This window comes from Marmota monax, unplaced genomic scaffold (assembly GCF_021218885.2).
Source record: "Marmota monax isolate L192 unplaced genomic scaffold, Marmota_monax_Labrador192_F-V1.1 WCK01_AAM20220418_F8-fsc00007, whole genome shotgun sequence".
In the NCBI taxonomy this organism is placed as follows: domain Eukaryota; kingdom Metazoa; phylum Chordata; class Mammalia; order Rodentia; family Sciuridae; genus Marmota; species Marmota monax.
Genome location: NW_026692781.1, coordinates 15,194,671 through 15,212,037, shown reverse-complemented (window position 1 = coordinate 15,212,037; position 17,367 = coordinate 15,194,671). Strand labels below are relative to the sequence as shown.

Sequence of the window (17,367 nt, the reverse complement as noted above, 5' to 3'; positions counted from 1 at the left end):
AGGCTGCAAGTCTACACACTTCAACCCCCTCTGGGGTTTGTGTACACCTTTTATAGTCCAAAACCATATTATTCATAAATGGCTGTTGCTATGATTCAAACCATAAACAAATGTCATGACATCTAAAATCCTAAGCAGAAGGGGGAGTGTTTCAAAATGTCCCTAGTTGACTACAAGTTAAAGAATGGTTACTAACATCTAATCTCGATTGGGTACATTGTCCAAGAAAAATGGGAACCAAAGAGAGAACACTTTTACACTGTATAAGAATTGCCATTTTGTGTTGCCAAACATGCTATGCTGTTGATGGGTACAGAGGTGGAGTGTTCCCATGGAAGAAGCATTTCTTACCTGATGTGGAGTCTCAGGGCAAAATGGAATCTGTTTGGTCATTGCCCACTTAGCCTGGCCTATAACATAATGGATGCTATTATTGAGACTGCATTCAATATCTAGTAACAAATTTACTCTTCTACAGATAGCAACCCAAAAGTTTAAAAACAAACAGTCTAGAAACAAAACACTATGAAAATTACTTGATGAAAATGTCCAAAATGTACTTATGTGAAAGAACAGAGTATGGTCATCATCCCTTTCATAGCTGAGCTGTTTCCTGAGTTTTCAAAGGAAGGCTAGACCCCGTGCCCATCAATAGATGGATTAAGAAAATGTGGTGTATGTATACACAATGAAGTTTTAATCAGTCATAAAGAATGAAATTATGGAATTTCCTGGTAAATGGATGAAACTAGAACACACGCTAAGGTAAAATAAGCCAGACTCGGAAAAATCAAGGGTCAACTGTTTTCTCTCACATGGATGTTAGAGCAAAACGAGGGAAAAGAGGCTGGGGTCAGATATCATAAAAATACAGGAAAGATCAGTGGAGTAGGTGAAGGCTGAGAGGGATAAAGGAGGGAAGGAAAAGGGGGAGGAAATATGGAACAAACTTACTTAAAATCACACCATATGCATGTGTGAATATACCAAGTGAATTCTACCTTTACATATAGCACTAGCCAAAAACAAATGAGTAAAAGGAAGACCAGTAAAGGAAGGAGAACAGAGGGAAAGGGAAGAGAAGGGAAAGTGGGAGTCACTGGGGACTGTAGTAAAGTAAATCAAATTCCATGCCTGTTGATTTTGTCAAAAATGAACCCAACTATTATGCATAACTATAATGCTCTTTTAAAAAATGAAGGCCAGAGACACTCTTGCATTGAGCTGTTTTTAATTTAATACTGTGTGCTACCTTCTCCTTGAATTTGCTCACCAAGTGACATTACAATGTCCTTCCTGCACAGTCTCACACTTAACTGCTACCCTGTCCCACTTTAACATTGCTCCCCTCCAATCCCTTTCTCTCTATGCCCAAGCCTCCCTCAGACCTCTGGGAGAAGGGCTGCTCTGTCATTGGGTTATTCTAGAATGAATCTCATAATGAAGTTCTGGGTCTTTATTTCCAAAGTAGCTCATGCCCTTTCCCTTCCCTCCTCCTGATACTAAGTTAAAAATAATGATTTGGGGGAACAGAAGAACAACCCTCCAGAAGCCACAAGAAAGAGATTATTTACCCAAGAATAAATGTAGTAAAAGCTTTCTCATGAATCTAGTGGTAAGGCTGATTTACCCCTGAGTGGAAAGAGATTTCAAATAGAAAAACATGTGGTAGATGTGTATTCAGGGAATACAAGGGTGGGGTTAAACGGCACTAGAAGTAATCTCACGTGTACTTGTTACATGTGAGATTACTTCTAGTAATCTCACATGTAACATGTAATTCTAGTGATCTCACATGTACATAGTAATCTCACATGTAGGGAATACAAGGGGGTGGGGGGTTAAACGGCACTAGAAGTAATCTCACGTGTACTTGTTACGGTGTGGTTCCAAACAATAAATGACTTCTAATTCATAGATAAGATTTCTGGTTTGGGGATCAAACCCAGGGCCTTGTGCATGCAAGGCAAGCACTCTACCAACTGAGCTATATCCCCAGCTCCTGGTATTTGGTAATTAGCTGTCACATATATTGTTAATCTACTCTTGGATAACAGAGATTCCTCCCAGCATCAGCAGTCAAGGGCCCTTAGACACACAGGATGTGATCACTCAGGAACTTTCCATGAAATTAATATCCTGTAGGAAGAACGATTTTCATTTTTGCTGGAGTTAGCCACATTTATTTGTTTATAACTTCTCTGGCCTCCTTCCAAGCTTTAGTAAAGAGTGACCTCCTTTATGTGGGCCAGGACTGTATCTTGTTCATCATTATCTCACCCCCAACACACAGCCCAGAAGTGTGTGCTGAAAGCAGAAGGGTCTGTCACAGGAAACAATTCATAGCTTAGACTGGTTTGAATAAGCTTTTTCCATTTGTGTTAATTTAAAATATGTATACAAAAGTATGACTATGAAGGCAAAAAGAAAATTCATGAAAACAATGAAATTGTGAGACAACTGTTCTTTCACACACACATAAAAATAACTATTCCTACTAAGTAATCAAACCCACATACTCACATGTAGCTGTGTCTCCTTCTTTTTCCTCTGCTTCTACCACAGAGAGCCCTCAACAGCAATGGCAGTACTGAGGCTTTCAGCACTGGTTACCAGACAGGATCAGCTCAAAAAACAACCTAGAAGCCCCACTACTGCTCTAGGTGTATTTCCTAATCTCTGAGAACATTTTCCCCTTTTGTGTGGTCATGCCTGCAAAATCTTGGCAGAACAGGTCAGACCTTCACATCATGAAATGCTTTTCTCCCTTAAACCTGTGAGCTCCAGACTCCACCCTCTTCACGTGCTCCTCAGCCTTGCCTGGACCTCAGCAACACCTGGGGGAGTTTTAAACAAATACCAACACCTGGGTCCCATGCCCTGTGACTGGGTCAACACCCAGACGGGACAATTTTTTAAACCGCTCCCCAGGAAGCTGTACTGTGCAGTTGGGCTTCTGAGCAATGATTCTGCAATGTAGATGATGATGGCTTTTCCTGTATTGTATAATATTGGGAAAGTAAGACTGTTCTTTCAAAAATAATTGTAGTATCTTTTCATCTCCCTAAGCTTCAGATAGATATTAAACTAGAATATCAAATGTAAAGCAAACTTTCTTCATGTAGAGATAGAGTATTTCTAATTTGGTCAAAGATGATGATTATTAGAACTGTCATGAGAAAGCTAATTCTCGTGAATTTCCCTGACAGAACACCATAAATAAACTCAGATTATCTCTATATTTTACCCAAATGTCATGCAGCAATGATTTATAATCTGGTTTTCAGTTCAGCTCATACATTACTAATCTAAACTCACAGTAAATCAAATCAGCTCCATAATTGAAAAACTACTTTACATGGTTTAACATAAAAGAGGTCAGCAGAAATTAACATGTGATAATTTTCCATGTGTCTGTACAACTAGAGTGACTAATTCCTAGCATAGTTCAATGCATTTTCCCAGTAGACTGGAAAATAACAAAGCCACATAAAACCCATTCTCCTTATTCTAAAAACGAAGACCCTTCTATTCCCCTCCTCCCTTTTTTTCCCAGTATGGGAAACAAAATAGAAAAAAAAATGTATGCTTACTACTTCAGTTTTTTATTTCCAACTACTGACTTTTATCAGTATATGAAAATGTATATGTAAATGTAAATAGATGGTAATTTTGAGAAATGAATATAAAGAATCTTAGTACAAGACCAGTTAGGTAAACTCTCACCCCCAGCCCCATTTTTTTTTTCTTAGTATTCACATCACCATTGCTCCAAATGTAAAAACTGAGATAGGCACCAGGAGAGATGAGATACTCAACCTTGGGTGTTGCCTCCACAGAGGGAAGATTGTTTTGCTGACAGTAGCATTCCCAGGACTCAGTGTCTTACAGAAAGGAGTCAGGAACTCAATGTGTATTTGCTGATGGAGGGAATATGGAAATACCTTACATCACCAGAAAAATTCCTTACTACAGTGTACTTCTGCAAAACTGTCACTAAACTCTCAGGGATGGAAAGAGAACTTTGAAGAGGTCTTTTCCTTTTACTACTGTTCTTCTCTACTTGTCTACCAAAACATAATTTCCTTAACTTTCAAGATAGTAACAGATGGTCTGAAGGGAAACAGTGTGAGTTTGAAGATCTTTACCAAGTGTGACTTATGAGGAGGAGGATTTAAGATGGAGAATCAGCTAGAGCCCACAGGATGCGCCTATCTCCAGGTTTCTGCAAGGGCGGTGGGAGTAAATGAGCTATGTGTGAAACACCTGAACAAGAGCCAGGCAGAGAAAACACGAAAACCTTAATTGATGTTGATATCATTACCACTATTATTTTAAGGCTAAAGCTAAACATTATTAAGCTGTACATATACCACAGCATACATCCACACCCATAAAACACAGGTAGCACATCTGTTGGGGAAGCCTTGTCATACACAGTAGCTCATTTTTTTATTCTCTCAGTAGTACCAGAGGACTGTATTGTCGACCCATTTTTACAGATGAGAAAATCAAGACTTCTAAAAGTCAAATAACCTGCCAGCACTTATAGTATGGGGCTGATAAATGGAAAAGGTCAGAATAAAAATAACATCTTTGATCTTTAAGTAACTTCCCAGTATTCTAAAACATATACCATAGAGCTCTACAAATATTTCAGATGTATGAATTAACTGAATTCTATGTCATTTCTTATATCTTATTTCATCTGAAAATATGTGAAATATCACAAATCTGCCCCCAGCCTGTAAATCAGCTTTCTATTTTTCAATAAAAATGTCCCTTATGGTGACATATGTCACTTATCCTGCCCTGCCCTTTTCCTCCATTGTGATCAGTTCTCAGCATTTTGGTATTTCCACTGAGGACATAAGGACCAAAGGGAAAAGGTCAGTCTCAAAGTTCTTTCTATACTTGCTCACAGTTCCAGTCATGCCATGTGGGTGGGGTAGCCTGGGACTTTTTGATGCAGTTTTATGTCTGCTCTAAATGCCTGCACCACTGCACCGTGGCTTCCCCATCTGACACTTGTCAGAGGCACTCAGTCTGAATTTCTCTATACTAAGACAATGTGCAACTTCTCTGATCTTTCAAAACCCATGACACGATTTTCAGGAAAACAGCAAAAGCCCTTACCTCCAGAAATTACTTTCTTTTAAAAGTTGAAGTTCTAGGCCACTGAAAGATGTATGCTATGTTTTTCCAACTCTTCCAATCTACATTTCTTTTAAATATTCTGAAAAAATGAAAGACTCTTGTTCTATTCTATGTTTTATGAAGAATCATTCAGTTATCTTTTTAAAAGGAGTAATAATCATTGAGGGAAATACTTTTATAATTCCTTTATCTACTAAAAGCAGAATATTAGAAAAACATACCTGGAATTAAAAATGAACAAATCAATTCAAGCGTGATAACATTATAAAACCTACCACTTCAGGGCTATGAGGATTACAGAAATTTATCCCTGTACATACAAGTGTGTCTGGTACCTAGTAGGTGTTCAATAAATGGCAGATGTTTCTTGCTCTCCAGGGTATCTACATGCCATTGGTTTGGACTAAGCCAGCAGAGGGTGATCAAGGTGCTATGAGATTTGAACAGCAGACCTCAGGTCTGGCTCTTTCATTTAGCTTTTCCTATCAAATCCTAATTACTACAAAATCTATTATATTATTAACTATGTACTTTTCTCAAAAATCTAATTAAACACAGCGGTGATGTTTCTAAGAGATAACAGTGATGTTCATGAATTTGACAGCAATAAAAATAACTTTGGGTAATTAAAAATTAAATACCCAAGTTTTAACGGTGACACAGGACCTAAATGTTCTAAACTTCCAACACTTTTACTGTCAGAGAGTCTCATGGCAAACAAGAATCAAAAACCACATTAAACATCCAAATGAGAAACCATTCTTGTAAGATTTTTTTCCTTTAGGAAAATCAGGTCTTTAATTATCACCTCAGATGGACTAAGCCAAATCTGATAATGGCTAATAGTCATGTTCAGATTGTGTGAGCAATAGTTCATATAATCATAGACTTGAAAAGGCCAGGTATTTCAGTTCTTTGTCCTTTTGTTTTTATTCTATTCTATTCTATTCTATTCTATTCTATTCTATTCTATTCTGAAAAGGGGCTCAACACAGAGGTGAATACACTCAGGGAGTGGCACCATGCTTTAAGGTTTAAACTTGATAGATCTGGGTTGATTCTCAGTCATCACTAGGCCTCAGTACTCTAGAAAAACAAGGTCCCTGATGAGCTCAGTTCTAGGTTCAGCATCTCTACCAGAGCCCTTGTTCCCAGACTTCGTCAAAATCCTCCAGAAAGCCAACGCAACTCTTTAAAAACTACAGCAGAAAAATGTACTCCAACTGATATATTTGGAGAGCATAATTCAAGGAAGGAAAGTTATTTTCTAATTATTTTTTCTTATATTTGATATGTACTGAGCACAGTTTCACCACATATAAATACACATTTTTTAATTTTCGTAACATCCCTCTGAGGTATTATCATCAGTATCTCAGTTTTACAGATGGAAAAGCTTCAATGAGGGGAGACCAGCTTGTCCAAGGTCACAGAGCTAACAAGTAGGGGAAGGATGAGTTAAAATTCACATCGGTCACCACCTTACAATGATTCATTAGTATTTCTCCTTGTTAAGGATCAAATGACATTTGATCCTTATGACATTCCTCATAGAAATAGAAAAAGCAATCATGAAATTCACCTGGAAAAACAAGAGACCCAGAAATGCTAAAGCAATCCTTAGCAGAAAGAGTGAAGCAAATGGCATCACTATGCCATAACTTAAACTATACTACAGAGCAATAGTAACAAAACCAGCATGGTATTGGCACCAAAATAGACTGGTAGACCAATGGTACAGAATAGAGGACATAGAGACTAACCCACAAAATTACAAGTGTCTTATATTAGACAAAGGTGCCAAGAACATGCATTGGAGAAAATATAGCCTCTTCAACAAATGGTGCTGGGAAAACTGGAAATCCATATGCAACAAAATGAAATTAAACCCCTCTCTCTCACCATGCACAAAATTCAACTCAAAATGGATCAAGGACTTAATGATAAAACCAAAGACCCTGCATCTAATAGAAGAAAAAGTAGGCCCCAATCTCCATCATGTGGGATTAGGCTCCAACTTTCTTAATAAGATTTCATTGGTGCAAGAATTAAAATCAAGAATCAATAAATGAGATGGACTCAAACTAAAAAGTTTCTTCTCAGCAAAAGAAACAATCTGTAAGGTAAATAGAAAGCCTACATCTTGGGAGCAAATTTTTACCTTTCACACATCAGATAGAGCACTAATCTCTAGGGTATACAAAGAACTAAACACCACAAAACCAAATAACCCAATCAATAAAAGGGCCAAGTACCTGAACAGACACTTCTCAGATGATGATACACAATCAATTCACAAATATATGAAAAAAATGTTCATCATCGCTACAATTAGAGAAATGAAAATCAAAACCGCTCTAAGATTTCATCTCACTCTAGTCAGAATGGCAGTTATTATGCAGACAAACAGCAATAAATGTTGGTGAGGATGCAGGGGAAAAGGTACACTCACACACTGCTGGTGGGACTGTAAACTGTTGTAGCTAATATGGAAAGCAGTATGGAGATTTCTTGGAAAATTGGGAATGGAATCACCATTTGACCCAGCTATCCCTCTCCTCTATCTATACCCAAAGGACTTAAAAACAGCATTTACAGCATTTATAGGGACACAGCCACATTAATGTTTAGAGCAGCACAATTCACAATAGCTAAACGTGGAACCAACCTAGATGCCCTTCAATAGATGAATGGATAAAAAAAAAAGTGACATATAAATACAATGGAATATTACTCAGCAATAAAAGAGAATAAAATCATGGCCATTTGCAGGTAAATGGTTGGGCTAGAGAAGATAATGCTAAGTAAAGTTAACCAATCCCAAATAACCAAGTGCTGAATGTTTTCTTTGATATAAGGAGGCTGATTCATAGTGGGATAGGGATGGGAAGACTAGATGAACTCTAGATAGGGTAGAGGGGTTGAAAGGGAAGGGAGGGAGCATGGGGTTAGAAATGATGGTGGAACATGATGATCATTGTCATTCAAAGTACATGTATGAAGACACAAATTCGTGTGAATATACTTTGTATACAACCAGAGATATGAAAAATTGTACTCTATATGTGTAAGAAGAATTATAATGCATCCAGTTGTCAAATATAAAAAAAGAAGTAAAAAAACCCAGAATCCAAATATTGACAATATTAGTAATCCTATACCATGCCAATTAAATTTTATAACATTAACTTCAAATGTTAGAAAAATTTAAAAAATTCTCTACACCCATGCTTTACAGTTAATTTCTTGTATTTGAGGGTTCATTTGAAAGAGCTACCACAAATATATGGATACTCTTTTTTTTTTAGAATTTATAAAATTTATTCATTTTTAATTCATGCTAAAATCAGATAGCATGCATAAAACTATTAAACATAAAAGCAAAACGTATTTCTCTTCTTCTTTTGGCTATTTATTGAACACAAAATATATAACATTTTAAATCAAAATAGTATGTTCTTATTTTTATTCAGTTGAGTGATTTTTGTTACCATCCTAAGTCGAGACTGATTAATTAATCTAAAGAATTTATTCAAATGACACAGTGTTGACATTAGTCACAAAGAGTCAATTCATAGTAACAAAAAAGAATCTTAAGATTTACTCATTTTTAAGAGAGAAATATTATTTTTAAAACTTACATGGATACTCTTTTGAATATCTTCAAAACAATAATAACACAAAAATATAAATGGGGGAGGGGAGTTCTAGGGAAACCAGGTTGCACTTAATGCAAGGGTGGTCAGTATTCACATCCTGTGTTTGGTTTTGGAAGTCACAGGGTAAGAAATATGTAAAACAAAAACTTGAAGAAGGTCAGAAAGATAGCAAGGTCTAAAAAATTGTGAAAGAAATAAAAATCAACAAAGGACCCATCACAATGTCCCGACCAATGGAGGGTCACGCTAAGAAGAGGAGTTACCGAGGCCTTCTCACAGTTTTAAGGGTAGAATAAGATATCAAATGACTATGATTGGCAGATAAAAATGATCATATCTAATGACTACTAGGAAAATTTTACAAGGAAACAAAGAACAGTATCAGGGTGAGGGAGAACTAGAAAGGTTTCACAGACAGTATGCGTATACATTGGCAACAATCTTCTACACAGGGTATGAGTTCAAAAGAACAGCTAATTCCCTTCACACAAGGAGTCCCAAGGACAGGGCATTGGAAAAATAAGTTTACCATTTTACTGTTTCTAAACATATTCATTGTGAATGATTAGATTTCATGCAATTTAGTTGGAAAAAAAAATCACATATCATGAAAATAAAAATTCATGGGAGTGAAATGAGGACATCAGAACACTGGCTTTACTAAGCTCAGTCCTGTCACTTGCAAATGCACTTCTATATTCTTATTTGATGTTTCCAGTTATTCTTTAAACAAACAAAAACCAACTGTTTCTAAAGATGATCACTTCCAAGGTCGAGTCTCAGGAATGTCTATTCTCAGGAGTCAGTGTTATTGTGGGACTGCCTGGTGGGAGTGGGTAAAGTCTTTGGAACCCAAGGCAGACCTAGACCCCTTGGAAGCCTTCTCTCATTATTCAAACAATTTCTTCTCGCTTACCTTGCCTCTATCATCATGCTTATTATTATCTCATAATTATCAGTTTACATGCCTCTTCTGTCTTCTAGATTGAGTGAAGGCCTGTAATTGTAGCTTATTTAACTTTTTGTTTCTAATATACAGTATAATTGATAAAATGTACTGAATTAGTGAGGGAAAACCCAGTTAAAATAGACACCGACTTGTTCTCATTTCTCACTTCTCAACTCTCTGCAGTCTGCCTTCTCTGTTTAGAACTGGTCTTACCAAGGATATTAATAAACTGATTCCCTCTAAATCCAAATAAGTCACATAAGTTCTTATCTTGTGTAATGTTTTAGCAACTTTTAACATTGGAAACCACTCACCTCCTCTCAAAACACACTCCTCCTCTGATTTCCACAATGTTACATTGACCTGATTTTCTTGCTGCCTCTATGGCTTCCTCTTCTCTGTCATTTTCAGACTTTTCCTTTCTTCTTCAGTGGCTTTCAATCATGGATGAATGATGGAATCATTCATTTGGGAGCCTCAGAAAATACCCAATGCCCTACCTAGTCCCAGCGATCTTATTAATTTGGGATGGGGCCTCTAGAATTGGTATTCTTTTTTGGTGAGGGGTACCAGGGATTGAACTCAGGGGCACTTGACCACTGAGCCACATCCCCAGCCCTATATTGTATTTTATTTAGACACAGGGTCTCACTGAGTTGCTTAGCACCTTGATTTTGCTGAGGCTGGCTTTGAACTAGTGATCGTTCTGCCTCAGCCTCTCAAGCCACTGGGATCACAGGCATGTGCCACTGAGCCCGGCTAGAATTGGTATTCTTAAATTCAGCAGAAGAATTTCATTTGCAGCCAAGTTGAGCACCACTATTCCAGCCACATCCCAAATTGTGGGATTCCTCTGGGATCAACCCTTGGTCCTCTGTGATCTATTCACTTAGAGAGTTCCAGGTAAAGCTCTTTCACCTTTCTGGCTCTGATTATAATTTCCATGTTAATTACTTTCACCTCTGAATTGCCAGTACAGACCTCTCTCCTGCCCCTTAAAACCACTCACTCAACCAATCACTGACATTTACTTCTTTGTTTCACAGGAACCTCGAGCCAGTGAAACCCCTTTTCAGTACATAGCACCATAATGGCTATGTAATCCAATAGCCCAAGTCAAAACCTTGGGTAACATCTTTGAAAACTTCTCCTTCATCTTTCTCATTCAATAATTACCAAGGGCTGTTGAATCTGTCTTCTAAATATCTGTATAATCTTTTTACCTCCATTCTTACTGCCATGGACTTAGTATAGGATAGTCGCCTATCATCTGCAGCCTAAATTATAACAGCATCGTCCTATAATTGTCTCACTGCCTTCTTCAGTCTTGAGCCACTTATTCCAAAGCATTTACTACCTTACACCTAGAGGAATTTGTCAAACACAGATCAGATCATGTCACTGCACAGTTTTAAGCATCATAAATTCATATGTACAAGGCTGTACCAGAAATAATTCATGCTTACCTCTCCAACCTACTATTCACTTCACACTCTGCAGCCCAACCATACACATTTTTCTTTCAGGTCTTCAAAGACATCATACTCTCAAAGACCTCAGGGTCACCATGCACACTGCTCTGTCTGGCACACTTTTCCCTAACCTCCTCCTCTGTCTCACTTCTGATTGCTATTCAGTTCCTCACTTGAACAGGACGTCACCTGTTCTCCTAGCTTGCCTTAGCTCTTCTCGTTACTATAATAACTTGCTCTTTTCCTATAATAACTTACTTTCTTTGTGTGCCCAGGTCCTGGCCCTTATGCACCTGTCAATAAATGGTTGAATGAATATACTACCATTATGTACAAGGGATTACCATATGCAGTCCCAGAACTATTGCTAATCACAGATATTTCATACTCATCAGGAATGCTACTCAGTGACCATGTAATTTGAAAGCAAAAAATAAATACCTTTAGAAAGCCTAATTTGTCACATTAGGAAAGAACACCACCCTTTGGGAGGTGAAGTTTGGGCTATTGGGGAAGTTCTAGCCATTAGCCTGAGAATTGACTAATAAAGCTCTCTGTCTTGATTTTCTACATAACTGCAAAACTATCTTCAAGGGCAATTTTTCAAAATGACCAATATAGCTTCATAAGCTGTATTTTAAGCATATTTTGAATAAAAAAGAAAAGTTATCAAGAAGAACGTATTTGAATATTCAGCACTGAGATGTTTGCTTTTCAATATTAAGCTAATAACTCCTGTAAATCAGGCAGAAGTGGGGGTGAGGTAATCATTAGCTTAATGATGCAATGCTTATTAGCTTAACCTCTGCCAAATAGGCTGTGGAATATAAACCAGGAGGGTTGCCAAGGCAATATAACTTCCAGAAAGAAATTCAAAGAGGGATAATAGTGACTAACTTATAATGGACCATTGGTCTCTCCAGTAAGGGGGAAAAAAAAGGCACAGGCAGAATGCTTAAAAGTAACCAAACCACTTAACCCGGAAAAGAAGGTAAAATTCCTATTCACTTATTCATAAATACTGGGAAAGCACCTGTTTAAAAGGCAGGGTTATGCTGGGTACAGTGGCACACACCTGTGATGCCATCCATTCTGGAGGCTGAGATAGGAGGATCACAAGTTCAAAGACAGCCTCAGAAAAATTGAGGTGCTAAGCACCTCAGTGAGACCCTGTCTCTAACTAAAATACAAAATAGGGCTGGGGATGTGGCTCAGTGGTGGAGTGCCCCTGAGTTCAATCCCCAGTACCAAAAAAAAAAAAAAAAGGCAGTATTATTTCACAGGGAAATTATGTTTCTCTCAAGTAGGGCTATCTAATAGAAAAGTAATGCAAATCTGGGTGATATTTTTATTTATTTATTTATTTTTTAAAGAGAGAGAGAGAGAATTTCTAATATTTATTTTTCAGTTTTTCGGTGGACACATCTTTGTATGTGGTGCTGAGGATCGAACCCAGGCCGCACGCATGCCAGGCGAGCTCGCTACCACTTGAGCCACATCCCCAGCCCTGTGTGATATTTTCAAATTTTAGAATAGCAACATTATAAAGGGAAAAACAGGTAAAATACTTTATTTGGCCTAAAAAGCCAAAATATTATGTAATCAATATTGATTTTTAAATATTTAATATGTAATCAATACCTTAAAATTTAGTAAGATGCTTTCTTTTTAGTTTCTTTTTGAAATCTAGTGTGAAACTTACTGCACTCCTCATTGCAAATATTTTATGTGCTCAGTAGTCAACTGTAGCTAGAGATTACTTTATTGGACATTATAACTGTGAAACTTCAGACTCTATTATCCAGGTAAGTGTGTGTGTGTGTGTGTGTGTGTGTGTGTGTGTGAGAGAGAGAGAGAGAGAGAGAGAGAGAGAGAGAGAGAGAGAGAGAGATAATGTTATTACTGATAACCCTGAAGTAATGAAAGATTTAGATTATCTTTTGAATAATCAAATAAAGATCATCTTTTTGGTATAATTTGATAATCACATATTTTATTATGTTCTAATTCTTTAAATATGGGTAGTCCATGGATAGACCATGCTGAACTCTATTAATGGTGTCATTATTTGTAATTCCCTGATTCAGGAACAGCTGTGATCAAAGTTTCCTTTAAACAAAACTCAAGGAGGATGCAGAGTGCCTGAGTGGAAAAGTAAGTGGACATTGGAAATCATTACAGCCTCCTGGGACACAGTTTCCAGGAGCTAGACCAGACTTGGACCCTCCTGATAGGCAGACCACTTTGCTTTGGTTCATTGAAGGAAGCACCAAGGAAGTGAGAGAACAGGACTCTCTCTTTGGGTAGCCAAGGAGGAGGAAGGTGGCTGATCACACACAAGAAGAAAAGCACACTGTGGTCCAATCCAGGAAACTCTTCTGATATCACCTCTGTAATAAATTCACTTTGCCAAAAGAGTGGCAAACATCTCCCATCCTGAGCATTTTAGATAAATGGTCATTGCTGCTCAATTGAAATTATGACTACAGTGAATATGGCTTCATATGCAATATCATCCACAGAGATAGGGCAACATGGTAGGGCTAATGACCTTCTCTTTTGAGGAGTCTATCTGAGTCAGCTACTGATCTAACATGCTGCAGAGACTTGGAGAAGGGTTCATATGGACATTTTGAATGCACATGAGATGGTCACTATTTTAAGAGACCCTGCACTCTTAGATTCTTAATAACAAGTTATTCCAAATGAAAGAGGATATTTCATTGACATAACATTCATAATCCAATCTTTAGCTATCATAACATTTTTGATGAGCTGTTATATTTCAGCTATTACCTTTTAATTTATAATTTTTAAATTTTTTAAACTTTTGGTTTAGTTTATTCATTCATCCTCTTAACTTCAACATACTTACTACAGATAACTTACAGATAAAGATTTGAGTAGGGGATAGAACTAAAAAAAAAACACATATTTTTGAATGTTTACTAAGTGTCAGGTATTGAGCCTTAGCTCAGTACTAATTTCATAGTTTTCCAAATATTACACTCTTCCACATGAGACAATTGAAGCAATCTTCTATGGAAGATTCTGTGTGTATGTGTACAGTGTGCATTTTCCCCCTCTCTTATATATGTGTGTATATAGATACTTCTTCTGAATTTGTTTTGAATAGTGTTTCTTTCGATCAACAACATGTATTGTTCAAAATGCTACATGCAAAATAACTTCAGCCAACTTTTTTTTATTATTATTATTTTTTTAGAGAGAGAGAGAGAGAGAAGAGAGAGAGAGAGAATTTTAAATTTTTTTTTTTTTTTTAGTTTTAGGTGGACACAACATCTTTGTTTGTATGTGGTGCTGAGGATCGAACCCAGGCCACGCGCATGGCAGGCGAGTGCGCTACCGCTTGAGCCACATCCCCAGCCCCTAACTTCAGTCAACTTTTACAAGTATTCAAAGCTATTCATGTTTTAACCAGTTAACTAACTAGCAATCTTGTATTCTTTTTGCCTTTTATCTCAGTAAATACATTTTTATTGACCAAAATTTTCAAAGACAAAAATATCACTTTGGCTTATCATTTCTAATTCTTTTACTCATCCATCAAGTTGATGACATTCAAACTTTCAATTTACCTTTAATCATCCATCCAATAAATCTTTATTTAATTTATGTTTATCACATATTTACCATGTTCACATTTTCTGAGGTTATTTCTATAGTCAATCACTATACTCTACATGCCCAATGAAGTTAAGTTTTCCTTCAATTGACAGCCATTTTTAAAATTATATAATATATGACATGAGCTTTCCAGTTAAACACAGACATCCAGAAATAGGCTCAGTCCCCTTCCAGAAAGGAAGTAGGTGCTAAATACCAGTAGTTATAATGTCATGGATCCAGAAACTGGCAGGACAGCAGAACAGAAATTGTTCCCTTACAGACCTTGTCAAGATCCCCTGGCAGATCAAGGTTGTATGCTTCACTCCCTAATTCTTCATCCCACAGCTCATTAGCAAATTATGTTTTGCAAAATAATTCCAAATATATAAGTCTGTGAATGTTTTTTATATCTCTTGTCTGCTCATTGAGGTGGACCATGCTTAACAAAAGGCTAGGGTCTGTTATACATGTTTACTGCCAACTCCTGGGCTTTTATGGGTGCTGAGTTAAAAGCAAGAATTCCATTATGTCCATGCACTGTTTGAATTCATCTGAATGAAGGAAGCCAGGTTTACACTTTGAGAAAAAGTGAAGACCACTATAAAAAGTTAAAGATTCAATAACTAGCTAATCTCAAAAGTCCATTTATAGCACAGATAAATATGAGAAAATACCAGTTGTGAACTTTTATGCACCACTTACAGATGATCCATCAGTTCAGCACACAAAATACTGGATACTTCATTTAGTTTAATTTGCACTGAAGATGCATACATGGGATGAAAATGCTTAGACTTGTGCCTAAGCAGGCAGGACTTTGGCTTGAGGGCTCCCACCTACCACTCTCTAGGTTAGTAACTTCAGAAAAAGTACTTGTAACTCTCTGAGTCAGAGCCCTCAGATGTAAATTAGAAGCAATAGCAACTATATCTCACGATTGATTGGAGGTGGGGTAAGCAACTACAGCAGTATAAGAGTTAGGAACAAGATATGTCTAAATTAATATTAGTTCCCTTTTCTTTCTCCATGCACTAACGTGCAGTAAATGTGCTTTTGTCTTTGAAAAATGAAACTTCTCCCCTCCACCCATCTGTACACATTTTTTTTAAGTGGTCACAAACTTAAGACATTAAGAAATGACTGCAAAAAAATATATATCTATGTAATATGAGAGTTTTGGGAGAGAAAAATTCCTCTCCAAATTAATGCTAAACCTCATGCAAACTATATTAACAAATGCAGATGCCAATTTTCCCTTGCGACCTTCTTTCACATGGTATATTCTAAGTAAAACTATATAGCTTTCTTTAAAAAGTCCTTAGGCTAAAAGGCAGGACATGGGATCAATGCCAACTACTATTCCTGACCTGCCCCTTAGCCTGTTCTTTAACATAGTTGATAGGTCAAAGATGGAAATAAAATCTTAAGTTTTGACTTAGTTGGATCCTGTTCTTGCCTAATATGTGGAGAGACTTTAAAACATGCTTTACAACGAGGGAGGAAGAGATAGTTAAGAAACATTCCCCAACAGAGTCTATCTTAGTACTTTTGTCATCAGCAAGAAAAAAAAAAAGGAGAAAAATATTGACAGAAAGAAGGCAACCACTTCTATATTAAGAAAGAAGGGTGGTATGCAGTTAAAACTGAAAATTAGAAGTAATGGGCATCTCCACTTCGGCCAGGATTTGCCCTACAGTGGGGTCTATAAGGGAAAGAGGTCACTAACTCCTAGTCCCAGACCCAACTCACCCAGCTGGAGCTGTTCGCAAGTCCGGTTTGGATTCTTTCCGATCTTGCATCTGTAAATCGCCCCGGGTTTGACCACAGACGAATTGGCAAGCCAGTTGGCAGTGGGCGCCCCCACGACGAGCCTAAAGTGAGAACCGTGCACGTGCGCTGAGACATGAGCGGGGCTACCTACCCAACTCCAGCTTTCAGCGGCGGTGCAGTACATAGTGGGGCAGTTTCCCCGCCTCCTCCGCCCACCACCCAGCTCAAGGGGCCAGACACCCCCCGACCCGCGGCTTCAGGGCCTGGAACCACAACGCCACCACGGGCGCTGCCACCCCAAGATAAGTTTTCCCCGGCAGATCTCCAGCAAGCTGGCGGGAGCCGCGCTCGCTTCTTGCCTACTCCAGAAGGGAGGAAAGTTTGAACTGGGGAACTGGACAGACTCTCCCGGGGTGCCCCCTTTCTCTTGCCACTCTTAGATGCTGAGGGCGCTGGAATCCTTCCTACTCCACTCACCAGCGGTTCGCCCCGTGACTGTGCAGCACCACTGAGTAGCCGAACAGCGTGCCGGGGGGTCCCTGGTAAAGCAAGGCGCTCTCAGTGTCTACGTTGTAGGGGTGGCCGGTCCGGACCCCCAGGCACAGCAATAGCATCACCGCTTCCCCGACGGCGGCCCCTCGGGGACCGGGTCCGCGCCTCGCTTCCGCAGCCATGCGCTCTCGGTGGGGAACATTCAACACCAAACGGCCACTTCACCGAAGTTGCACTG

General features: G+C 38.2%; 1 protein-coding gene across 1 annotated transcript in view; it reads right to left on the bottom strand.

Moving 5' to 3' along the window:
- Positions 1–17,311, bottom strand: part of Itga4 (integrin subunit alpha 4) — an 84,243-nt gene extending 66,932 nt beyond the window's left edge. Inside the window, exons 1-2 of the mRNA XM_046447237.2 lie at positions 17,115–17,311; positions 16,617–16,738 (exon numbers count right to left, since the gene is read on the bottom strand). Coding sequence (XP_046303193.1) covers positions 16,617–16,738; positions 17,115–17,311 — 319 coding nt within the window. The remainder of the gene's footprint in view (positions 1–16,616; positions 16,739–17,114) is intronic.
- Between the last annotated feature and the right edge of the window lie 56 nt (positions 17,312–17,367).